This window comes from Rhipicephalus microplus, chromosome 7 (assembly GCF_043290135.1).
Source record: "Rhipicephalus microplus isolate Deutch F79 chromosome 7, USDA_Rmic, whole genome shotgun sequence".
NCBI lineage: Eukaryota > Metazoa > Arthropoda > Arachnida > Ixodida > Ixodidae > Rhipicephalus > Rhipicephalus microplus.
The window spans coordinates 141,416,744-141,443,724 of NC_134706.1; the positions used below are offsets into that span (position 1 = coordinate 141,416,744).

The 26,981-nt window shown below is 45.2% G+C and overlaps 1 protein-coding gene across 6 annotated transcripts in view; it reads right to left on the reverse strand.

Annotated features, from left to right (window-relative positions):
• The window catches only part of LOC119179034 (AP-4 complex accessory subunit Tepsin), an 86,590-nt gene that overhangs the window by 4,683 nt on the left and 54,926 nt on the right, over positions 1 to 26,981 (reverse strand). For 5 of the 6 annotated variants that reach the window (XM_075869806.1, XM_075869808.1, XM_075869804.1 and 2 more), the window contains 3 exons: positions 21,585 to 21,735; positions 14,880 to 15,054; positions 363 to 497 (listed from right to left, as the gene is read on the reverse strand). In XM_075869806.1, the coding sequence (XP_075725921.1) occupies positions 363 to 497; positions 14,880 to 15,054; positions 21,585 to 21,735 (461 nt within the window). The remainder of the gene's footprint in view (positions 1 to 362; positions 498 to 14,879; positions 15,055 to 21,584; positions 21,736 to 26,981) is intronic. The other variant, XM_075869805.1, reaches the window with a different exon arrangement.

A 26,981-nucleotide genomic window follows, 5' to 3' on the forward strand; every position in this document is an offset into this window, starting at 1 on the left:
CCGATTCTCTGATATCAACTGCTGTACCCTCCAGTTTCACCACCACCCGTTTTGCAGATCATACAGGAACACAGGTAATGGGCATGCACCCTGGTACAACAGTGCAAATTGGTAAGAAAAACACAAGCGAAAAAGAAAACATTGCAGCACTTCTTTTCGCTGCAATGCTTATTACAGCTTTTAATATCATTTTGCACTGCTCTACCGAAATGATCAATCAATATCAACTTTCCAAAATGTCAATTCTTCGTTGTGGCAAAAGCTACTTCGTTTGAGCCGTATCTGGTAATTTAGCATCATAAAATGTTGTTTGCCAAGCACAGACTAGGCTCCCAGTCTTTTCATGCCATTTCAATGTTCACCTTCCTGGCCTTGACTTGAACAGGGTCGGATGACTTCGGCTGCAAGTCTTGAAGCTGTGCCAGCAGTGGCGCCCCCTGGCTTGCCAGATTGACATGGCCCTTTCTCAGCAAAGCTTCGATCAACACTAGAGCCCTCTGATGGTTGGCAGGAGGCGGATGGAAGAGGCAGAAAAGGAACAGTAGTATGGCATCAAGTAAAGCGCAGGGAAGATTTTGAGTCAATTTATGAAAGCTTTTGAGAGAATGGCAATCCAAACATGGCGTATTAAAACTTGTTGGGCTAGTTGGTAATTTTTTCTATTGTAAATACCTTTAGCACAGCTTGGCAATTCTACAAGCACCCACATATTCACACACTATTCCGCATGAGAAACACAGGCCACACACAGCGTTGTGTGTGGTGAGTGCTTTTCGCGTGGAAGAGTATGAATGGGTGTGTGTTTATGGGATTTTCAAGCTGCGCTAAATATACTTACAATATTATTACAAACAGATTGCATTTTTTTCTTGAATTTCTCTTTGTTGATGGAAGAAGAAAAATGATTATGTTTAAATGCATATATTCAACAAAAAAATGGCAAAATGTACATGTAATAGCATCGATACTCATGTATTTTGCATTAACCCTCAACCATGGAATTTTCAACCACTGACTGAAGTAATGACAACTACTCTCACTCATTCTGTGAGGCCACAAATACACACTTCCCAGGCATGCTGATTTGAACGTTCAGTGAGTGCAGAGCAAACAGAAGGCTGTCAAGTTTATGTTTTTATTGGAAGAATATTCTGTATATAGGCAATTGAAAATTTTACAGATATGAACCTATTTCTATAGTGACATTCTGCCACAAGCGAACAAGAGATGTACTAAACAAAACCATGTGACCTGTCTTGATAATTCAGAGAACTTAGGCTTTTTTTTTTCGGTACCTGAGATGATAACTTATTCAGAAAGGCGCCAGATAAATCAACTTAGAAGGGGCATTTTGATGAACATAATAAATTTTGAGGCATTACATGCCAGAACCACAATATAGTCAAGCAGTTTGTCAGTGATTTATGCTATTTCTTCCATGTCATGATGCAGGTTGTCTATTTCACCACAAAAGCACAGTTGCATGCTGTGGCATAAATCAAGAGTATAATCACAAGGGGGGACACATTTTTGTCCATTTTCTTACAAATACAGGTTTAATTTTAATTATGTAAAAAATTAGAATCTTGCTGTATAAAAAAACAAAAAAAACTTGGAGGATGTAGCATCGCCTTTAAAAGCAAAATGCGATATTATAATCAGGCCCCTTGTGCATGACCTTCTTCTTAGTTAGGCTTCAGTACTTGGTGCATGCCTCCACTGTACCACACACAAAAAAAAAATGAACGACTCTACACATAACCTTAGCCATTTCAAACTACCCTAGGATGTCTACTGCATATAACATGAATGGTTGCGCCGGCAGTGTTCCTTCTTGGTCGTGACTCTTGTATCCCCTTTAATCACACCTCCTCCAAGAGAGCTTGGTGCTGAGATAGTTGATAGGCTATTTAAGGAAAATAGGCGTGGCACTAGAAAGATTGGGATGAAATGAAGACACGGCACAACAAACCCGAGTGCCAACTTCCTCCTGTTTATTATTGGAAGCCATGCTGCTAGCACCCAACCTAACCTTGTCACATCTTCAAGCTATCTTTGAAGAACATCACCTCTTGGTTGCCTAAACACAGTAGACTCTTAGTAAACAGAAATTCGTTAAGCGAAACTGCTGCTTATATGGAACTGTCTGCGATATGCTCAGTATCATACTTGCATTCAGCACACCAGTTTATTTCTCAGTAAACGTGATTCCGGCTAAATGAAACATATTTTCTTGCTCCCTTCAGAGTCCATTTCGTGAGAGTCTACTGTAGAGAGATGGCACACAAATGCACGAAATGCCTGCCTTTTTCATAAGAAACACCTCAATCGCCTCCCTTTCAGTGCCACTGCTTGCTTTCCTAAAAATGTGGCTTGGCCTCTCTCTCCACGGTTAATTTAGAGGCCTTATTCTCTTACCCCATCTCATTAGGCTGCTCCTTTCCTCCCGGTCAGCAGGGGCATAGCTAGAAATTTGTTTCGGGAGGGGTTCACACCTACCCAACCGGGGGGGGGGGGGGGGCACAGACACCAGCGTCCTTTTGTGAGTGACTATCAGCGGTAGTTTCACGGTAGTTTCAGCGGATTGTGTACATGTACTTGTATATCAAAGTCATGACTCATGAGACTTCCCCCTCTCCCCATGGGTATGCTTTTGAAGAGAGTGTGATGACGTTTATTGAACCAGAGAAGTCGCAACGATGTCGCAACGAATGATGGCCGTACTACAAGTCTGGCAAAGGCAGCCCAGGTTCTCGTGCAATCAGAGCACGGGGTTTTTCGTTCTCTTTGGAAGGCGCATACGCCTTAGTGCGTATGCTCCACTATAATACCCCCTGGGTGAAGAGTAGCCATCCTGGCGACTCAGGGAGTAGGCACAATGAGGGGGTCGTAGTAGGGCTTGAGACGGTCGACGTGTACGGTCTCGCGTCCTCGACGGCGCAAATCTGGCGATTGTGTTAGGGGCTCGATGATGTAATTCACCGGCGAGGTTGCGTCAATGACACGGTATGGACCATGGTACCGGGCCAGAAGTTTAGAAGACAGGCCAGGAACGTGTGGGGGCACCCAAAGCCACACAAGGGAGCCAGTACGAAACGTAGGCGCTATGTGATGAACGTCGTCATGTCGGGTTTTTCGTAGACCTTGAGCTTCATTTGTCCTAGACCGAGCCAACTGACAGCAGTCTTCAGCGTATCTGGCGACTTCCGAATCAGGGCGGTACAGGAGTATAGTGTCGAGTGGGTGGGATGATTCGCGGCCGTACAACAGAAAGAACGGGGAAAAACCGGTAGTCGCTTGCGTCGCGGTGTTGTAAGCGAAGGTAACAAAAGGTAATACAGCATCCTAGTTAGTGTGGTCGGAGGAGGTGTACATCCTCAGCATGTCGCCAAGTGTGCGGTTGAACTGTTCAGTGAGACCATTCGTCTGTGGATGGTATGCGGTAGATTTCTGGTGGATGATGTTGCATTCAGCGAGAATAGCTTGGATGACCTCCGACAGGAACACTCGACCCCTATCACTGAGTAATTCCCGTGGAGCCCCGTCGTGGCGGAGAATAAATCTGCTTAGAATGAAGAGTACAACTTCGTGGGCGGTCGCTGCCGGAGAGCTGCAGTCTCAGTGTAGCGTGTCAGATGACCGACGCTGACAATAATCCACCGGTTTCCAGAGCGACTATATGGGAGGGGGCCATAGAGATCGATACCCACGCGATCGAGTGGGCGAGCCGGGCATGGGAGCGGCTGTAACAAGCCAGTAAGGTGCCCCGGAGGTGTCTTGTTCTGCTGGCAAGTAGTGCAAGACTGAACGTATTTCTGCACAAAGCCATACATTCCTCGCCAGTAATATCGTTGGCGCAGCCTTTCATAGGTTTTCAGGACACCTGCGTGAGCGCTTTGGGGGTCTGCATAGAAATTCATGTAGATGTCAGAACGCATATGAGTTGGCACAGCAAGGAGCCACTTCGGACCACCAGGCATGTAGTTGCGGCGGTACAGAATGCTGTCTCGCACGGAAAAGTGGGCTGCTTGTCGGCGTAGAGCTCTCATAGAAGGGACAGCAGACGGATCGGAAGGTAGTCGAGTAACAATGCAAGGTATGGATCTTTACGCTGCTCCGAAAGCATGTCAGTGGTGTCTATTGGTGACAAGGTGGTAAAAAGGGGTGACAGAGAAGCCACATCTGAGGTTAATGGTGATCGCGAAAGTGCATCGGCATCCGCATGCTTGGGACTAGAACAATATACTACACGGATGTCGTATTCTTGCAATCGAAGTGCCCAACGTCCCAGGCGTGGACAGCCAACATAGAGCGTGGTGGTCTGTGACCACGTCGAAAGGACGACTGTAAAGGTACGGGCGAAACTTCGTCAAGGCCCAGACTATGGCCAAACACTCCTTCTCTGTCACGGAGTAATTCAATTCAGCCTTCTTGAGAGCGCGACTTGCATAGGCGACTATGTATTCGGCTTGGGTGCCTTTCCGTTGTGCCAGAACTGCACCAAGACCGACGCCACTTGCATCGGTGTGAATTTCTGAGGCAGCAGCGGGGTCGTAGTGACGAGGAATAGGTAGTGAAGTCAGCAGGTGTCGCAGCTGGCGAAATGCGTCGTCACATGCAGGTGACCATGCAGATATACCTTTGCTGTTGGAAAGCAGACTCGTGAGAGGTGCGATGATGGACGCAAAGTTGCACAGGAAGCGACGAAAGTAGGAGCAGAGACCAAGGAAACTTCTTAGGGCTTTCAGTGGTGTGGGCCACGGGAAGTCAGCGACAGCTCGAAGCTTATCTGGATCTGGAAGAACACCGTCTCTTGTGATGATGGTTAGTCCCAAGATGGTTAGTTTTCGTGCTGCGAAGTGGCACTTCTTGGAGTTCAGTTGTAGGCCTGCAGAAGTTAGACACGCCAGAATCTCGTGGAGGTGAACAAGATGTGTCGGGAAATCAGATGAAAAGACTACAATGTCATCCAGGTAACACAAGCAAGTTTTCCACTTATGGGCACGCAGGATGGATCATGCGCTCAAATGTGGCAGGCGCGATGCAGAGCCCAAATGGCACGACTTTGAACTCACATAGGCCATCTGGCGTTACAAAGGCTGTTTTAGGGCGATCACATTCAGCCATTGGCACCTGCCAATACCCAGAATGCAGATCCAAGAATGTAAAGTACTCGGCGCCTTGTAAACAGTCAAGAGCATCGTCTATTCGTGGTAGCAGGTAGACATCTTTCTTTGTAATCTTGTCTAAGCAGCGATAGTCCACGCAAGATAGAACGATGCCATCTTTTTTCTTTACCAGAACCACAGGTGATGACCAAGCACTTTGAGAAGGCTGCATGACTCTATGTTTAAGCATGTCGTCTACTTGCTCTGTAATGACGCGGTGCTCTTCGGCGGAAACGCGGTAAGGACGCTGTCGCAGAGGCGAATGTGAGCCAGTGTCAATAGTATGAGTGATAGTCATGGTGCGGCCCAAAGCAGGTTCTTGAAAGTCAAAAGAAGAGCGAAACTTGTTAAGGAGAGCAACAAGTTGGCGGTGATGCGAGAGGGGAAGGTCTGCGTCAATAGCATTGTCGAAGGCTGACAAACTTGATGGCTCAGACGCATGAGTGATTGCGGCAATGTGACATGGCGTTTCGTCGGGAAGAGTAATATCATCGAAACGGTCAACAGGTTGCACATATCCCAACGTTTCACCACGAAGTAAGCCAATGGGGTAGTTGCAGTGGTTGGTAACCAGCATTATTGTTCAACCAGACGCAATTGTAAGAATGGCAAATGGGAGAACGATGCCCTTGCATTCAGTAAAAACTGGAGATGGCGTGAACACCACCGTGGCGTCAGGTTGTGCTACACATGAAAGGCTTATAGGGACCGAAGCTACCGGAGGCAAGGTGATGTCGTCGTCAGCGATGAGTTTGCAGAGCCGAGGAGACCGGTCGGGTGGTGGAAATTCACATGTTGGCACAAGGGACGCTTCGGCACGGGAACAATCCATGATAGCTTCATGACGTGATAAGAAATCCTAACCGAGGATAAAGTCATGAGAGCAAGATGGCAGAACAAAAAACTGTATGATGTACAAAACGTCTTGGATGACGACGCGCGCCGTACACACAGCCGAGGGATGAATGCGTTGCGCGCTAGCCGTGGACAGCACCATGCCACAGAGAGATGTGGTCACTTTCTTCAGTTTCCGACAAAATTTGGCATTGATCACAGAAACCGCGGCCCCGGTATCAATTAACACCAATGTGGCGACTGCCTCAACATCGACATCAACAACATTTTGCGGCGAAAACGGAGGCCTTGGGAATTGCGCACAAGTTGCAGTTCTTGCCTCCGGAACTGCACTGATTAGTTTCCCTCCTCAGGAGGTGGTCGACGACGCATAGGCGATGGCGATCGGCGATGAGGGGATGGGAAATGAGCAGTCGATGGGCGGCAATCCGAGTCTGAGTGCCTCTGTTCATATGCAGACGTGGTGGCCTGCTGCGGCGCATAGGTATAAGTTCTGAAGTATGCGTTTGCAGGTATGGGGCAACGGCGGCAGAAGCGTGCAATGTGGCCAGCGATGCCACAGGCGAAGCAGATAGGACGATTGTCTTGGGTGCGCCACTCACTAGATCGATGGAAAAAGTGAGGTGGGGGCCTGTAAACTGGAGGCGAGGCCGGAGGAGATGGAGCCGATAAGGCGACTGGATGCGGTGAAGGCCGCACGACCACAGCTGCGTAGCTGAGAGGTGAAGGTGGTGCAGGTGGTGCGTAGCCGACAGCTGAGATATTAGGTGCTACTGAAGTGCATGGGTAAGGGGCCTGCACTGTAGGGAGGACATCGCAAATTTCAGTGCGTATGGCCTGCTGCAGTGTCGAAGGCATGCTTGCGGTGGGCACGTCGCTATGCGGCAGCAGGGAGAGCTGTCGGGCGACTTCCTCCCTGATGAAGTCTGTGATCTGGTTGGACAGACTTTCTTGGCGAACGTTGGCATTTGCGAGTGCGACGGCCGAGATCGAATCCGGCGGTGGAACACTGTCGGGCGATGGAACGCTGACGGCGCAATTCACCAAAGCTCTGGCAGAGGCTTACGACGATTGCCACCGTGGTCGAGCTTTTCGCTAGCAACATCTAGAATGCGCCATCCTCAACCCCCTTGAGAATCTGCCGAATTTTCTCTTCTTCGGGCATAGATGGGTTAACACGCCTGCAGAGGTCGAGCACATCCTCAACGTAACTCGTAAACGTTTCGCCAGGCTGCTGGGCTCTGTGGCGCAGACACTGGTCAGCGCGGAGCTTGCGGACTTCTGGTTGGCCGAACGCTTCAGTCAGGGGGGTCTTAAAGGAGGACCAGTTGGCGATGGCGGTTTCGCGGTTGGTAAACCAAAGCTTAGCTACGTCTGCCAAGTAAAAGATAACGTGGGCGAGCTTAGAGTCGTTGTCCCACTTGTTGCTGGCGCTTACGCGTTCGTACAAGGAGAGCCAGTCTTCGACGTCTTGCTCACCACTGCCACTGAAGATAGGCGGGTCTCATTGGTGAGTAGCGCCGGGGCAGGTAGACGGGACATCCGGTGGTGCTGGCTGGGTTGGGATGGGCTGGTTGGCGACTGCGTCAGTCATGTTTCGCGGTGGTCTCTCGGGCAACTTGCGAGAGCGGTACTCCAGGTCTGCTTAGGGATCTCAGCAGCCTCCACCAACTGTGATGACATTTATTGAACCAGAGAAGTCGCAACGAATAATGGCCGTACGACAAGTCTGGCAAAGGCGGCCCAGGTTCTCGTGCAATCAGAGCACGGGGTTTTTCGTTCTCTTTAGAAGGCACATACGCGTTAGTGCATATGCTCTACTACAAGAGTAAGTAAAATTAAGGTAAATGCAGTAAACGACAGGTAATTGATTGATTGATATATAGCATTTAACGTGCCACAACCTACATATAAATATGAGAGATGCCGTAGTGGAGGGCTCCGGAAACTTCGACCACCTGGGGTTCCTTAACGTGCCCCCAAACCTGAGCACACAGGCTTACAGCATTTTCGCCTCCATCGAAAATGCAGCCACCACAGCCAAAATTCGATCCCGCGACCTGTGGGTCAGCAGCCGAGTAATTAGCCAGTAGACAAACACGGCGAGTGTAAACAACAGGGGGAGTGACTGTTTGGAGCAGCGGCCTCTCGTTGCACCATTTAATTGACTAGTCTTCAAAAACTCATTATTGCGATGAGGAGCCCTATTGAAGAAGACACCCTGAATCGTTAATCTCTGTTAAGCGTAGATGGCACAGTCCCCGTTGTGGCAAAGTGCGTTTCACAAGTCAAGGACGGCTCCGCTAGAACGGGGAATGAGAGTTATACACAGAATCTTTTCGTACATTCATAATTAGATTTCAGTTTCGCTTAATTTGCTGAGCGAATGATTTGTTACTATCCATGTTTGTGACTGCATGGAAATGATTTTTATGTCAAGTAGCCCTGACGCAGTGATAGCTTTAAGTCAACATTTTTTTTATTTTACTGCATGTATCCAAGCATGAATGCGATACGCAATAAGTAATATTTTGTAAGTTATGCTGAACGTTGGCAACACAATTTCCGACGCACTATTTTTCAGGAAGCCTTTCTCGCAACCTTGGTTAACATTACAGTTACACTGCGACTTTTGATAGCAAGGAAGTACTAAAATTATAGAGGTTTTATCGCGAAATATGCAAGGCCAAGGCAATCATTATTGAGAAATGTTCTGTTGGTCTCAATCGAAAATGAACCTGGGACTAGACTGCACCTACTCACATAGAAATAGCTTGATCGCTGCATATAAGCTCTAAAAAATTTAAATACACGCAAAACCGTCAAATGTTCTCGTTTTTTATTTTCGTACATTTGGTCAGTCTGCTTCCTGAAACAATAAATAGCGTTGTGGCAACAAGGTGTTTTCCGTTGTTTGCAAGCGTGCAGCCGTCATTTTATTTTATGTGAACAGACTCAGAACTGTACAGGATATTTCACCAAGCAGCATAGATATGCCATGTATACATCATTCTAACTAGTATGTGCATTCGTGTTTGCAGCACTTACGCAAGCGCGAACAGGAGCAGCCTTTTACCGCACAAAATCTCGAGTAATTGGTTCACTAGTAATGAACGAATTAACCCTGGTCTTCTTCAGAGCATAGTGCACCATAATTCATTTCTCAGAATGCGTGAACTCTGACAAGAACGGCCAGCGCGTGCAACACGAGCTTACTTACGGTGTACTGTGCACCATCCGCACCTGTAGGTTGTCTGTTTCAAGCACTCTGACGCGAGTTGGTATCAACACCTTTGCATTCATTCACATTTGTTGTATGGCATCACAACGCTACAGAACCTACCAGGTGCAATCAGGGGGCGCAATCACAAACGCGAGACGTTTCGCACAAAGAGTAAGATACTGGAGGAGCGCGACCTTACTGGCACCTGAAGGGAAGCGGAGGAATGGCATACAGGCAAATTTTTTCGCAGGGGAGAAACGAGCGCTAGTGTTTAAGGCGGAATATTACTAGCCGACATGTATCGCTTCTAAGTTCTCGGTTCTCGCATTCAGTGGCACTGCCTGAACTTTGCTGAGCGTGTTGCTTCCTAGCAATGTGAATTCACCCCCTTTAAGTGTGCTGCATATTGGTGGGTAGTTCTGTGTTCTGTGTCAATCAGTGCCCTTCTATGAAACTCAATGACCACGCGTGTCAAAACACCATAAGGTAACGCTTGATGATCATTTCTCGAAAGGTGACGCTTGACTCAGTGCACGCTCGACAACTGGCGAAAAGGCTACAGCAGCCGAAGAAACGGCTCCCAGCTGTAATCTGCACTGCCTGAATACGACTAGTGTGCCGAAAGAACTCCTTAAAATCGATCAGGGCGTGATGCATGCACAAAAAAGTGCGATTCCTGACAACCACATTGGCCTTATGTGCAGCAGGCCTACACGCCAGGAGTTGCAGGGCGAGACTACATTTGCTAGTGAAACCAGGTGCTACACCTTTCCCTCAGTAGTAAGTGCTAACTGAAGTTCCCACCTCACTGGTTAGAAATGCTTGCCACGCTGGTGTATTCCAAGTATCAGGAGGGACCAATCTGCTCTTTTTGGAAAAGAAATTTCAGGCAAGGGGACTCACCAAGTTTTTGGTGCCTTAGTCTTCTTTCCGTTTACGCGTTGGAAGAACGCGCTCAAAAGTTTAAGAAGCCACAACCAGTGACTACCACAAGACTACTGCTCTATATGCGTGTCAGTTTTCGTGTCAATTGAATAAGATAATCAACACTATTCTAGTACGTCATAAGGCTCTTTGCTACGTGAAACGCTATCTGCACAGAGTTTATTTCATTTCTTGCAAAAAATTATGGCCACTGTGTACATTGTTCCTAATTTACATGAAAACATGTTCAGCCATGCTTTTTTATTCCGTGCATTTCTTATTGTGCACTATGTGACTAGTTGCAGAAATCACTCGGTGTGCTCTTCTAGTCATCTCAATGTGAAGGGAAGAACACAGAAAGCGAATCAATATATATATATATATATATATATATATATACACACCAAGAAAAGTGATGCTGGGTCCGGGTAAGATTGTCCGCAGTGAAGAAGACGCACGTACGAAGTGATTTTATTGACATTTTGGCTGCGGGTCCGGCCTTCATCAGGATACAGTGTATGGCATGAGTGCTGTTTAAGTGCATGTGCACATAAATAAGATAAAAGTATGAAAACTAACATAAAAGGCGCCTTTCATGTCAGTTTTCATACTTTTATCTTATTGATATGAACATGCATTTAAACAGCACTCATGCCATACACTGTATCCTGATGAAGGCTGGACCCGCGGCCGAAACATTAATAAAATCACTTCGTACGTGCGTCTTTTTCACTGCATATATATATATATATATATATATATTTAACGTGCATTCTTTGAGCATTATGTTCCTTATTTAGCACTGTTTGCCACACTGCTGAACAATAAAACTTGTGCTCACTACAGCTGCCCACACTGCATTTATTATCCCGCTGCCTAAGGTTTATGACCACTAGGTCGTGGGATTGAATCCCGGCTGCAGCGGCTGGATTTTCGATTGAGGTGAAAATGCTGTAGGCCCGTGTGCTCAGATTTGGGTGCACGTGAAGAACCCGAGGCGGTCAAAATTTCCAGACCTCTTCACTATGTTGTCTCTCATGATCATATGGTAGTTTTGGGACGTTAAACCCAACATGTCAATAAATCGATCAGGTTTATGGCCACCGTATTTGTATATATCAGCTTAAGTTACATGATGAGCATGTTAACAGGCCTTTCTAAGGTTATAATTAGTCTGCATGTTTGCTTGTGTTGCACCTTCGTCATTAGACACTTTGGAGTGCCTTAAGCCATTAGGACATAATAATGATATGTATCAATATATTGTACTCTCGCATACAGGAGAAGTTTGTTGGATAAGCCAAATATTTTGTCACGCGTGTGTGTGTGTGTGTGTGTGTTTAGATGCTAGCAGAACGTGCGAAGGTTCAATAAAAATGGTATTCTTTGGCTTAAGTATATCTTAGCACACAAACGAAGAGTGACACTAATATCCTTGAACGTGGCCTATCAGACATTGGAGCTGTGTCTGGCTTTTACCATTAAAACGAATCTCTGCCTAGTACAACTTATTGTAGGGATCGACCCCAGCGAGATCTGTTCCGGGGGGTACACGTGTGACCACCACTGAATACACTCTAACCGCTGCAGCATTAATCCAGTCGCTCGCGGCCGAGCTTCCGGCCAAAAACCTCACAAAGTGCCAAAGCCTTGACAAACACCACAACACATTTTCCCGTGTGCAGGCAATATTTACTGTAAAAGCGCCCAGGAATGGTATTGTTATAGTGGCATCGCTTAGTTTGTAAATCATGTCAGCGAGAAGCGACGAAAAAAAAAATAAGGTGAGTAAGTGGCGGAGGAGGGGGAGGGGGTCACTCAAAAAATTTTGCTCCCCCCCCCCCCCCCCACTTGGCTACGCCACTGCTGGTCAGTAAAGTTGAAGGTTGGGAAAGTTGGTGGCAGTCTATTTCTATGTGTGAAGACATGCATGGAGAGAAGACACACGGCAGCCGTTATCCTGGCATTTCGTTTCGTGTCTTCTTTGGGTACCTTCTCTTCGTGCACTGCTTTAACTTGAAAAAAGAAAAAAGAAGAAACATCCGGTCAGGTGACCGTCGGTACAATGTATTTATTTGCGTCTTATAAATTAATATTATGCACGTGTGTATGAGTGGGCCAGTGGCTATTACACTTGTATTCGGACCCGAGGGGGCCAGGTTTCAAACCCAGCCTCACGAAAAGAAAACTCATCTGGTTTATTTATCTTTTTATTTACTTTCTACCCCCTTCAATTACGCCTCTCTTCTCAAAAGACTTCTCTTTTCAGGCCGATCACGTGACATGTTTCAGCAAACTGCAAAGGTCCACTTAGACAGCTTGACCATAAAAATGACACAGAACTGACAATTGTGCAGATATATTTAGAAAAAAAAACTTTTGGCTGAGTGTTCTTTCTCAACGAAAGTAGATTTCGTCAAACCATTAAATCAGAACATAATTTGACTTCAAACATTCATCTGTGTTAAAGAGTAAAAAAAAAAACATTACGAAATGACTTCTGCTTCCAGACTATATATTATTTCAGAAGTTGCTTTCAGCACTGTGAAAGCTACAGAGCCCCCTAATCAATAGAAAGGGTGGTTAGCCCTCCAACGTGTATGAATCCACATCGTGTCGCCTGCTCGGTGTCTCCGTAGCGTCTGGTCTTATGCGTGGCGCAAAGAAAACGAACAGACGGCATCGTCTAAAAAACTTGCTTCACCTAAAAAAGTGGCTGTGCACATCGTAGTTGGTGCCCTACGCTTCAAATTTATTCAGCCATCATTATACACTGCGTGACCTGTAACTTACATATTCATGCTGAAAGAATCCATAAACAGCGTCGTGTCAAGCCAACGTTGCGACACAACCCCTGGTAATGGCTTGTTGCTGCCTATCTGGTGTCAAGACATTAAATTTGTTCACCGATAATTGTTTTTAGTTGGTTTTTGTTGGTGGTGGTTTTTTTTGCTTTTCCTTGTTTCAGCACGTGGTGGCGATTGCGTGTTTTGTTTTGGTGAGTTCTTTTCTTGTTTTATTTTTTATTTGTAATATGGAACCGTTTTTTCTTGTTTTATTTTTTATTTGTAATATGGAACCTTAATAGTGTTGAATGGTAGTGGTGAGATGCGAGTATAGAACATGATAGTATAATCAGTCCCCATTTGCAAAACCTGCTGAATTGCTAGCCCTGCTTTGCTTCTGGTGGACATCTATACACTTCCAAAGAAAAAATATTTGTGTGCATAACGGTGGCCACAAAACTATTCTGGAATGCCTACTGCAAGAACTGTTGAGAACAAGCCCACTACGCCATAATTGCTCCTTCTCTGAGTTTGCGAAGTACCTACTACACATCCTTAAGGCAACACACACACACCTGTGCAGCTGCACACTTTATTTATGCTGCTGATCATAATGATAATTATTTAGGCCTGTGCATTTTCATATTTGCTGACCTTTAAACCACCCAGTTTCGTGCAATTCACATGTTTTGATGCCTGGTGCACTTCTACGATTCTTCGACACAATGTTACATGCATTAGCGCCTCTTCCACGACGTCGCATTCATGTATATTGTTTTTTTTTTTAAAACGGTTTCAAGCAGTGGCATAGCTCTGTAGCAGAACACCTGCTTGCCATGCGAAGACGTGGGTTCTATATTTATTTATTTATTTGCATCTACCCCAACTTTTTCACCAACAAAAAACACCAATTTCTTGCTCCCAACCAATGACACTGACTTCTACACCAATGTTGACCCCGGAAATTTTACAAAACGAGCCCTTTCAAACAACTGTGGTAAAAAAAACAGCAATCTTCATCTTGCTCCACCCTGCCAATCGGAAGATATAATGTCTTAGATTATCATAAACATTCCCCACATTGCGGGCTTCCACAGACTGATTTCCCAAAATAAAAACTGCGAAGCTATGAGAATACCTTAAGAAAAGCACCAACTTAAACATGTAAAAAATACGAAGTCAATTTATAGCGTGAGAACAGAACGACAACAAAGGGACAAGAAGGAGAAGAGCGAAAGTTTGTTTAGCGCTCGTCTCCTTCTTGTCCCTTTGTCGTCGTCTGTTCTCGCGCTATAACTATCATCATGTCATACCAACTAGCCCAAACCGCCACACTACGAAGTCAAAGTTGCATTTCGCAGACTGGGACGTAAGAATATGATGGTTATGAGGCCAAAAAACATGATATTGATTCTCAGCTCGACCATTGTGCATCAAGTAAATATGAAGCATGAGAAGCAAAAAAAAAACTTTAGAATAAATTTTTGTATTATTGGCATTGTAAAAAAATTTTAAAATAGCATTGTGCTTAAAATTACAGAAAAAGCTCGCTGATACGATCATGTATGCTATGCTTTTCATCTCCTAAGCTCTATAGCACAGGGCCTGTCTAGTCCTCATGGGGCTGTGTGCATTGATTACATTTATGTTTCCCTTCTCAACTGCTACCTGCAAAAATAAATGGTAATGGCAGCTATTTAAAAATATAGTGGTGGACTCTTGATTCATAATTGGCCACGCACCTTTTTAAAATTGCACGGGTGTTCTTGCATTTCAGCGCTATCAAAATACAGTGACAATATATAACCTTCATGTGCTTGTTAGTGAAATATGTCTTATCCATTCGGTTTCCGTTTTTGATAAACAGAATACTCATTTAAGAATGTAGAGGCCATCCGGAAGTGTGAACGAGCAATTGCTCACCATCTGTGTGCTCTGTTGCGGTGCGAAGATTTTCGCAGCCAGGAGCTGCACAACCTTGTCCACGTTGAGCACAGTGCACCTCTCGCGGGCTTCATCCAGTTCCTGTCGTGAAGGCGGGAACTCGAGGCTTGGATCAACAAAGGCGTCCACTGACTGCACCTCTTTCTCATACAACCTGGTAACATAAGAGATTACAGTATTCTAATCATTGCTCTACAGAGAATTTGGTGCTATCAGTGTAAGAAATTATGAATTATGCTTCCACCAGTGCTAAAGGTTTTTGAATGCTTACACCAGCGATGTTTACTCGAAATGGATTTACCCCAAATAAACACTGTCAGTGTAAGTAACACTAGACAGTCTATCATTGGCCCCTCCGTCACGCTTCAATGTATATCCAATGCTTAGAATAGTAAGCGTGCTAGCACTTCCACTGAAGTGCTAACTATTGGTCAGCCTATTTATGTGACTATAAAAATGCAGAACTTTATTACTCACTTTAAATGCTCAAGAGTTTACAAATACAGTAGACTCTCAGTAAACGGGAATCTGTTAAACGAATCTACTATGAAACTATCACCTCTGCAATGCATGGTTTCGGGTTTTTATTCTGCACTCAAGTTCATCTCTCAGTAAACGAAACTCCGGTTAATTGGAACACATTTTCCCGGCCCCTTCAGGTTCCGTTTACTGAGAGTCTACTGTATATGCAGTTTTAGAATTGTACACTAACTGTACATGTATATCTGTAATATGTGACTGGCATTCTCTCATGAATGGGCTCTTAGCATTCGAGAGCTGCAATTAGTCAAAGCACAAACAGAGTCCACGCCACAACGACAGGCCAGAGAAGACGCTGTTGACAGCCAACACTCTTGAATCAAGGTTTCGTGCAAAGCCTCGAAAAACCGAGAATCGAGACATAATTCCATGTCAAGCAAAGTCACCACCACGGATGCATCCGCTGCCACGAGAATTGGTACATCTGAGAACTTCCTTGCTTTTTCTAAAGTGTCTACAGTGCGGTGAGCAGGTTAGTCAGGTGGAAGATTGATTTGTGAATCTGTGTGCAACACAGCGTGAGAGTGCAGCAAGTATTGCTGGAGTCGGTAAAGGAACGATATCTTTTGAACGAGTGAGAGTGTGGTTTGGTCGGAGAATGTGGCCAGAGATTGTTATGATATGCATAGTGCCATCAGTTGGCATGAAAAGAAGTACTAAGAGATGGCACCATGAGCACATTAGAAAAAGTTCATTTGAAGACCTTGTCGCTAGGAGCATATGTGATCACCGACTGCCAAAGAGCACTGGTCAGGGCTACAGTCTACAGGGAGGGACTTGTCCATTAGCTCCGAGAAGTTCGAGTGGCACCACCTGGTGGGCAGCCCGGATGACGTCATGGCAAACACTCTTGGACACCTGTCATTGTGCGCCTACATAAGATCCGCTCTCTAAGTAGTACACTGTTCCCTTGTGTGCATTCAGTTTTGCTTGTCTCAAGCTACTGATGAAAAATGAAAACTGCATTAATGATGTACTTGGTAAAACAATAAAAAAAGGTTTACTTTTGCTTCTGCCAATGGTGCTCACACTCTGTCATATGAAAATTGCAATTAGGTTTGTGTCGCACTGCTAAAGGTGGGTTTCATTCCAGGTTTCAGCAGCTGGTGGGGTTGGAAAGCAAGAACACATTTCAGCTTTGATACAGCAAAATTATTGTCGCATAATCATGTTGTGGTGTCGACCTGCACGACAGCATAGTTGCATCTTTAAGTCAAGTTGTTCCCGGGTGATGATAAGACACATGTGCTTTTCGCCTGCACTGGGGTTATTTGTTTCGGAATCATCTGCGTATCTACAGATAGCGTATTTGCCGTTGTGCCAAGCACCGTGCTCGTGTGCAGTAAGGAGTCTCGCAAAATATCTTGAATGCGCTCATCCTAAAATACCACCTCAGCTTTTGGGTCTGTTTATCTTGCAGGCTTTCTCAGTCACTGCCTTGTTTAGCTTCATGTTTTTCTTGCAATAATTTCGGTGCTTCATATCACACAATATTGAGTTTAGGTGTGGTTCAGGCTAAATGTGGAAACTATTGATGCTGTCAGAATGTGTCATTGTGCAGAATCGTAGCCACTGTACGCTCGTATATACAACTTTAAATAGCCAGTTCATAAATTGGTTTTTCTTTCAGTTGATTACCCTTGAGAATCAACCTGCAGGTAGACATGACATGTGAGAACAATCTGTGAGGCAAAGAATGTTTATTTGTTATGCGAACCACGTCACTAGCTGCGTGCACTACTGAAAAGGTTCGTTTCAACCGTGGCATTTGTTTTGCCAACATTGAAATCTGCGGTGCTCCCACCTAAAGTTGACATTACCCTTTTTGACGTGGCAGTAGTTCGAACCAGCATTTCACACAAATTAGCGTTTACGACTACATAATCCTCAATCACTGTTGAAAAGAAATCTCTTCATAAAAATGATCCGATTAAACAGACATCTCAAAATTATTAAAACCGTTGCATGCACGGCCGTATTATTTTTTGTTTAATTTTCCGAATACGTTGAGTGATTGTTTAGGACAGACAGATTCATCCCATTAACTGTTGGAGAAAGTGCCATTCTGTCAAAGCACCTAGCTTTACTGCAGAGACAGACGCAACTTTTATGATAAACTGCAATGCAGTTAGTGAATTGAAAATATTCTAATGTCATTTGAAATACTTCGGCACACATGTTTTGACCCCAAAGTCTATGCCTAGTTCTATTGAAGTTAGAACCACTAATAATACTTTTATAGCACTGATTTTTGAAGGACGCAGTAAGAACAACAAACGTCTCCAGTTTGCATGAAAGTTTTCCTATCCTAAGCCATATTACCAAAACTTTCTACAACTTATTTAGTTACGCAGCCTTTCAACTGATACCTTGAAATATTTAAATCGTGAAATTGGGGAGTAATCACCATCGTATCGCTGAAAAGCGGGCATGCAACAGGTGCAGAAAAGCAGCGGCAGAGCAGGCAAGTCCCTGCCGTGACGGCACATCGCCGCAACAGCAGCGACGCCAGTGTTCGTTTTCGGGGCCAATAGTCATCGAACATGAAGAGACTTGAAGTGTTTTTGAGTATTCTGAAGTGCTGGTATTCGAGCGCAGTTCTTTAACTACTTCCACATTGCTGTCAAACTCATCTGAGTTGTCCTATGATTTAACTAGACAAGTGTGCATGTTTATCTGATGTGACTGCTTACTGGAAATGTACTGCTATCCACTCTTGGCTATAACTCAGTCTTTGGAAGACAACTGGCATTCACTGGTGGGCTAAAAGTACCTACACCTAACTTGGCTGTGCCTTCGTGGTGCTTTTACGGAGGCCTATACATAAGCCTTTGGAATATGCCTAGCAAATGAGTCCCATGAACGTGGCTATCACACACTGTAAACCTTCAAGTATTGATACATCTCTTATTGACATCAATCAGTTTCTAGGTCTTAGTACTAGAAATATAAAGTTTCTCTCATAGCAAAGCATATAGTATAAGGAATGCCTTACATATAACACAAAGGAAAGATTAAAGAACAAAGAACTGAGTAATGTGTCATGAAATTCAGGCACTTTCAAACTGTGCAGCGAATGAGTTGTATGAGATTTCAAAAGGTGATCCTAAGAGTCGGGTAATACCTGTGTATACTTTGGGAGCCAAATGAGAAACACATGCCCTTTAAAGTGATGAGCCCCCCCCCCCCCCCCCCCCAGAAAAAAAAAATCCATGCATCTCTATGAAGTAAATTATGATAAGTGGGCGAAGCTAGGTCCTAAGGTCCATAATATCTATGTTAAAGTTGCCAACTAGTATATAAGATGGACAGATGAATGAGCGAATGCGCGCACGTATGAACGGACGGATGAACGGATGGATAGACGGACAGTGCAGGTGGCTTATTCACAGGTGTGTGACATGTATGATACGACTGTAGACGCCTTTACATTGATGCACGGTGGACAAGACTAGCGCTGAAGAGCTCTGCCCCTAAAACATTTTTTTTGTAACTTCAATTTAACGCTGGCAACAGATGAAAGAGCTATTGTGCTGAAGTTAGGCAGGTTCCAGCCAACTACATGGACAAGGAAGTAGGAAAGACAGATGATGCACCAGCAGTGGACCGTCTCTTTTTACCTCCTTGTCAATGTATGCAGTTGGCTGGAGCCTTTTTCACTACGTGCAACGAACGAGCTCGAGCAAGCACAATTCTCTATTGTAGCAAGTATCTAGCCATGAAATCTTTTCGTGTTTATAAATTGCAAAGACAAATTGCATGGACAATATAAAAATGCCCAATGCAAAGTGGTGTGTCTGAACAATGTTTCATCAGAAGTGGTTGTTTTTTATGCCACATGTTTAATACTGACCATTAAATTTGGGAACTGAGTTTACACATTGCTATGAGTAATTCGTTACTTCAACTTGTCTTAAATGAAGACAGCCTTACCTGTAACACATTTACAGCAAATCATATCATCTTATATAATAATTCATCACTTTTAGCAGATTATGCAACTGTCAAAAACGACATCCTTACGAAAATGTATTTCTGAGCTAGTAACTACATATGTCATAGACAATAATGAAGGCTTGACAAGTAAGCACAAGCATGAAAGACAGCATGAGTGCCAACTTCTTAATCATTAACTTGGAAAAAAATGGCAGCCCAACTACAGTGAAACCAGAGAGCATGCATCGCAAGGGCACCAAGTGATTCCCGTTCGTTGATTTGGCAATACTCTGTTGACCAAAGTGTCAATAATGCCAATCTTTGAGGCATTGATGCAGGGTTTCCCTGGCATGAGTGTAGTTTTTTCATGTACAAGCCACCACAAAAATATGGCTGTTTTTTGGCGACAAAATAATCAGGGAGGGAGACAAGGCAAGCGCAACCTTTGACCTCTTCACTCATTATTCCGTCACGCAAAAACAAATATATTTCTGCGGCTTATACATAAACACGAACCAGCGATGCCAACAAAGAGTAATTCTAGATGAGTAGAATCTTCCTAAGCATGTTCACATACTTGGCTTGCGACATGTGCACTACTTTGTGCTTCACCTTGTCAACTTCAATCAGGTTGTCAACCCCATAAGACATAGTCATGTAGTGAGGCAGCCTTGTACTAGCCCAGCGCCAACACAGAGGCGGTGCAAGTGTAGGGACATTTGCTCACTCGTGCCTTGCTGGAAGTAAGGCCTATGTTTGCAAAACAATTTAGTGGTTTCAAGTTGAATAATGCTATCACTGCTTCGCTTCTTCTATTAAATATATTATTTTATACCTTGCTGGTTCATTTAACTAGAGTTTGAACACCGCTAGCCTTGTTATGGCTTGTAGTGCCTGCTTTGTTATGAGCAGGATCACTCCACATGAGTTGTGTGGATAGATTACAAGCTGAGCCCCTGAGGTGCTCTTTACTTAAAAATTTGTGTCATAGTAAACTTCAGGCACATCCGAGTTTACTAAGACTAGTACAAGTGAAAGTGTCACCAAAAGCTGTTTTTAACGACAAACCTGTTCTATCTCAGCATAACATTGCTGTGATGCGAAGCTACCTTCTTTAGCTTTTTTGCTTCGCTCCCAGAACACGAGCACCTGTTTAACCAGCGTGGCCTGTAACAATCCCGATAAGTGAGAGAACAAGAATGGAGAGAGAAAAAAATGAACAGAAAAAAAGCAGAAGGGAGAAATTGTTGCCAAAAAAGAAAACAAAAAAACGATCTAGACAAGGTGGAATTGAAAGCCACATACGTTCGATCGCAAGGTGAATGTCCTATCCACTCAGCTATTCAGACACGTTAGCAGAGCATGGCATAGACTTGTACAGCATCGTGTAGCAAGGGAGTAGAAGAGGGAAGTGAGGGCAAGGAGGGGGATGGGAAGATAGTAATGTGTGATACAGAAAAAATTAAGAGATAAACCAAGAGAAACAAAGAGTAAGGATTACATTTACGATCAATAAAAGAAAAAGAAATAAGGTTAGAAAAAAAATAATTGCATGAAAGAGGAAGAAAGAAAGAGAAAGAAATAGAGAAATAAATAGAATGAAACAGAAAAGAAGAGTAAGAAGAAAGAAAGAAAATTTGCACCACTTAACAAACAGCACTACTCAGGTGCTCCTCCAGTGCCAGCTACCCTATACTTAATCATTATTTTTTTTTGTTATCAAGCATTTTTAAAAGCTTTTTTATTGCAGTAGATGGATGGAAATGTTGCGCTGATGCACTATGTATCTCTTTCATTCATGTGCCATGCCTCTGTCAGTTATCTTGCTACCTGATTTCAACTTTTCACAAATGCACATGTGATCCCCAGTTTATGGACATTGGATTAGTACTTAAGGGAAAAGTTTAGAGCAGATAGCCAGAGAACTGACGGAGGCAATTCACATAAATAAGGAGGATACGTTCTACGACAGCATTACATCGTTGTCCATTTATCTCAACAAACTTCAGTCTAAAAAAATCTTGATTACATAAATGGCTTGTTGTAACTTCATCAGTTGTACTAATCATTGTACACTCACATGACCCTGAAGTTTACTTCAACATATCTCTGCCTAATAAATCAGCTGGAAGTTGGCATTCATTTTGATCTTCCTGTTCATGTCTTTTTCCTGAGCCACCCTTTTCTACGAAAGGTTGGCACACTTACTGAGCAGCAGGTACACTAGTAATGTCACCAGTCCGGTTGGAATCGCCGATGCTTGCCGAATCGCTCACCGTCCCCGACGCATTGCCATCGTCGACCTCCTCATCATCGTCATCATCCCAGCCGCCTCCGGCACGGCCCTTCTTGCGGGCTGCTGCAGTGGGTAGTGGGTTATCGATAAACCTCCTAAGCTTAGTTTTAGTGGTACACATCATGACCATTATTTCATCTATGCTCAAACTATCTGCTTGTCTGGCACACTTGTCATAATCGTCATACACAGCCTATTTAAATAAGTTTCAATCATCTGTAAAATGCCAAGTTATGATTTGATCTGCAAACTGTTTGCAGTGTTTTACTTATTGCATGTTGTGATATACTGCAATCTGATAATGTGCACTTTCTTACTGTCTCTGGAAACAACAGAGAGGCAGCTTTGTGTACCACATAAACCAGTTCACACACACACAAAAATCACTCTATATTTAAAACTATTATGACAAACTAAACAAGTCTATTTAGTTTCACCAAATTTGGACATGAAATACAGACTATCTCTGCAAGCTATGGGCCCCTTTAAGGATTCCAATGGTTACTTAATTTGTTTCAATTAAAATTCTACCATGCAGAACAAGTGGTGAATGTCAATGAAACATTTTGAAAATGTTGCAAATATTCCACCTTTCACAATGTGCATATATATATATATATATATATATATATATATATATATATATATATATATATATATATATGTGTGTGTGTGTGTGTGTGTGTGTGACGCTATGATGAATGGGCGACGTGGCCTGGCTCATACGCCATGTTTATTCTATCTGCACTTCTTCCTCCTCAGCTTCTACCAACCATCAGTTCATACGTCACACAATTCCCCCTCCCCCTGAAAGAATGCGCGAGCTACAATCTAGAAAGCATGAACAAATGGAGTCTTATAATAAAAAATAATGCCAGAAAATGCAGTAGTTCCATGCCACACGGTAGTTCCATGCACTTGCACAAAATGTTCACAGGAAAGGCAGTCCGGTGATATCTAGGAGACCTCAGGTGGGCGAGGTTGGCTGTTGCGTTCTGGTGAGCATAACCATGCCTTCAGCGTTAAAAATGATGATGGCACAACCTGGTTAGTATTGAGGATGGAACAAGGCTGGGAGTCCTTGTAGCGTTGGAAGGTCGGATGTCTCATGCGTTGGATTCTGAGACATGGCTGCGACAGACGCTTTGTTTCTTAAATGCGTGCTTGTTGACGGATTGTGACGGCGTGATGCCTGCGGGCTGGCGGTATGCAAGAAGTGCTTCCGCATGTTTCTTGGCGTTTTCCGTGGTGTTGCGGTCTGTGTAACTCTAGGCGCAGGGAGCGTCTCTGGTGACTTTCCTCTGTGCGAAAAAATTTGACGTCTTGGAATACTTTTTGGGTTAGAGATCTTATTTTCCGCTGTTCTTCAATTGGTGAGTGTGCTTCCGTTGAATTTCGCGTTCGTCGATGCCTTCGTTGCAGTCTATTTTGTAGTCGCATGAGGTTGCGCGCTTGGCTATGCTTGCTTTGCTGATGCTGCTCAGGAGATGGCTGTAGTGGCAAGCCTTCCGGAATGGGACATTCATTTACTTTGAGGTTTGACGCGTCCTGTAGACAGCTGATGCATGGTGAACATGTTTCTTGCTTATCTGGCATGGTTGGTGGTGCGCCATCATTGCTAGCCTGCTCTTCAGAGGCTTCTGTGACGTGGTTGATTACGGACGCTTCTGAAAAACAACTGCGTACGAGGTTTGATGTATGATTTGCTTCTGAGTTGGTTCGAATCTTGGATTGGTGACCACTGCATGAGAGTACCACATGTGACATCGCATCACCAGGTTTAAAATGCAAATTTTGGCATGTCTGTGGTGCCGTGGAAATGAACTCTTGCGACAAAAAACATTCAGAGTTGACAGATAGTTCATCAGGGGCTTCTTCTTCGCGGCTCACTATGAGTGGTTCTTGCGCCTGGTAGCATGTGACGTTCGATGCATCTGAGCCTTCTGTGTTTGGAGTTTCTGGTGGCTGCGCACTGGACGGCAACACCGCAACAGGGGTAGTTCGGTAAGGTTTGAGTTGTGAATGGCCCTCTTTCTGTGCAACTAACGATGCGAGCTGTTCTGGCGCATGAATCTGGGTGGTAAGTCCAGGGCTTGGCGTAGCATCATCCAAGCTCCACAGCTCTATCCCGACCATTGTGAGCGTGCTAGATGTGAGATGAACACTGGGAGTCACGAAAGAGCCAAGCGATGAAAAACCAGGAGGCGGGCCAAGTCTGCGAGATGGGGAGTAAGCTGCTCCAATGCGTGAAGACTGATTTTCACTCTTTGAGTCATCTTGGCGTTGTTTGGTATTTTCCCCATGTGTCAGCTGGTCTACCATGAACAAGGCGTCCTTATGACACGAATAGTGACCGTTAGGAGCAGAGCTGCGTCGTAGAAAACCAGATGGTGGACCATGTATGCGAGACGAAGCTTGAAAAGCATCAGTAGGATGAGCGACGTCTCGTGTCGTATGTTGGTGCCACGACTTTGGAAATGCCGATTTTCGTGCACAAGGGAGCTGCGCTTGACGGTTGGGTTTTTCCGAATATACGCATGGCCTTCTGTAAGTAAACGCATGTGCCACTTCGTCTTGAGGCACTTGTCGATTCGCGCTGGACTTTCGAATGCTTGAGGAGTGCTTAGGAAATTGACGATAGTGTGCAGTTGTCTCTAGCTGGTTGGCAATGACTAGGTCTTGGTCATAGTCGTTAAAACGGGTAATCATCTCCTCTTTGATTTTTTGCCATGACTCGTCGTTCTCGAATATGTGAATTAGGTAAAATTTAAATGTCTCACCGGTGACGTAGTCGCTGAAGTTCGTAACCATCTCCCGTTCCGACCAAGATGCAGCGGTAGCGTGGAGTTCGAACAGGTTGAACCAGTCCTGTACGGGTCCGTCGTCCGCTGATCCGGTGTACTTGGGGATGTCGAGGTCAGCCGATGGTTCTGTCATGGTACTGGTCGTTGTCCTCCTAGGCGATGATTCGGTAGTCAATGTACGGTCAGGGCGTCTTCTGGGGAACTGTGTCGATGATGAGTGACTGATGAAGGGGCAGGCAGGTCTCCATCCTGTCGACTTGTGTGACTTTTGTGGCTTTTGGAGATTTTTTCATAGCGATGTCGCAGATGTTTTAATCGAAGGCGCATTTTCAATCTCTGGTGAAGAATGTGTACACAACGATGGGCCTTTTCGCAATGTTCTTTGAGCCTTAAGAGTGGTTTCGATGAAGTTTTCTTTCGTCGCTGACAATGTTGAAGTATACGAAATATATATATATTGCCACGTGCTTTTATGTTGGTGCCCACTTCGTCGCGCAGCACCGTCCTCAGCTTATCTACAATGTGGCGTCGGTAACGCGTCGTTTCATCGCACGCGCGCTGGGCATGCCTTTGATAAGCAGTAGGACCACGTGATAATCTGATGCGTACCGGCAAAGAGAGCACGGGTATTCCTTCCGTCAATGCTGAACCAGACAGGCCGTTTCGAGGCCACCGACAGTTACTTTCACGCAATTCTTTTATGGGCACAAGTTCGCTCAAATAAAGTTTATTTCTTTTCAGGTCGCCTTGTCTCCGTGCTTACGGGTCACGACCACCACGTAATTGTGACATTTGGTGTAGTTGCTTATAGTTGCAACAGCCCCTTCAAGCCGTGAAGCTAGCCCCTTAAGCAAGGACGACCGCACCGAAGCAGTGGAGGTAGAGAACTCGGGAGAAATCCGAAGCAGTCGAAGGCGCCTAGGACTACCTCCGGAGTACGGACTGTTGTGAGACCCTAAACGATACGTGGCAGCAAATCCTTCAACAACGATGGCAAACGCCACTGCTCCCGCTACGCTTACGTTCCAACAACCGAAGGAACCACCGAAGTTTCATGGCTCTGCCTGCGAGGACTCACAAGAATGGCTGGACAGGTTCAAAATTGTCGCAATGTATAACAAGTGGTCGCAAGAAGACAAGCTGCGCAACGTCTTTTTCTCTCTCGAAGACTCCGCCTGAACTTGGTATGAAAACCACGAGACTTCCCTGACGACTTGGGACATCTTTAAAGGACGACTGTCATCTACACTCTCACATGCCTACCAAAAGGAACAGGCTGAAGCCATGCTCCAGACCCGTCAGCAGCACCCTAATGAACCTGTATCTGTGTTCGTCGAGGAAATGCAGAAAATCTTCTGACGCATAGACGACGATATGCCTGAGGAAAAGAAACTCCGGTACCTGATGCGAGCCGTGAAGGAACAGTTGTTCGTCAGCCTCATTCACAATTCGCCGAAGACAGTTGCAGAATTTGTGAGAAAGACAGCAACAATTGAAAAAACACTTGACCTGTGAGCCAGACAATACAGCCGCAGCTTGCCAGCTGTTTCTACGGGCAATGTGGACTTCGATACACTAGACGCTCATAGTCTTCGTGCAACCACACGGACCATATTAAGCGAAGAACTTCGAAATTGCTCCCTGCGGCTAGCCCACACCTCACACTTCTGACAAGCGTCATTTGCGACAAGCTGCATCAGGCGCTCGGAACAGCATTTCCAACCCAGACGGTCTTGCAACCAGTGCCCCAGCACGCAGTGATGACTTATGCTTATGCCATCCATAGCCAGATGCCCCTGGTCACGCGCACGGATACCTACACACCGTCACCGCCGCCCCAGCCCTACACGCTGTTACCACAATCGCCACAGCAAAGTCGACCTATGGCTTATCAAGAAGCCACTGCGAAGAAGGCTGACCTTTGGCGAACGCCAAACCGACGCCTGTTATGCTTTCCCTGTGGCGAGCCCGGCCACGTACTCCGAACATGCCCTTACTGTCAAATGGGCCTATGAGGTTTCAGCGTAAACGCCCCCCGCCCCCTTCCAGGCCAGCGGCCGCATGAAATCGAGGCATATCTGAGGGAAATGGAAGAACAAGCGCAGTCGCGCCCCAGGTCGCCTTCACCGCAATCACGTCGCACCCAGTCGCCACAACCAGAGCGTTTCTATGGAACAGGAGGGCGATCTTCAAGCCCTCGCCAGGGAAACTAACGACAGCGACGTACGGAGGTGGTGCCGTTTTCAGCGAAGTAAGCAAGACCCTCTAACACCACGAATCGTTGCCGCGGCACGACAACCAGACGGCATGACGCCACGACCTGACGCTGGGTCACTGCGACTTAACATCGTGACAACGCCCAAGATCAAAACTTGCACTCGACGCAGCTGAGACCGGTCCAAGCGACACACCGCACAATCGATCACTACTCGTCCTCGAAGCCGTACGCCAAGTGCCGACTTGCAGATCATGATCGAAGGACGTCAAGTAACCGCGCTCGTTGAC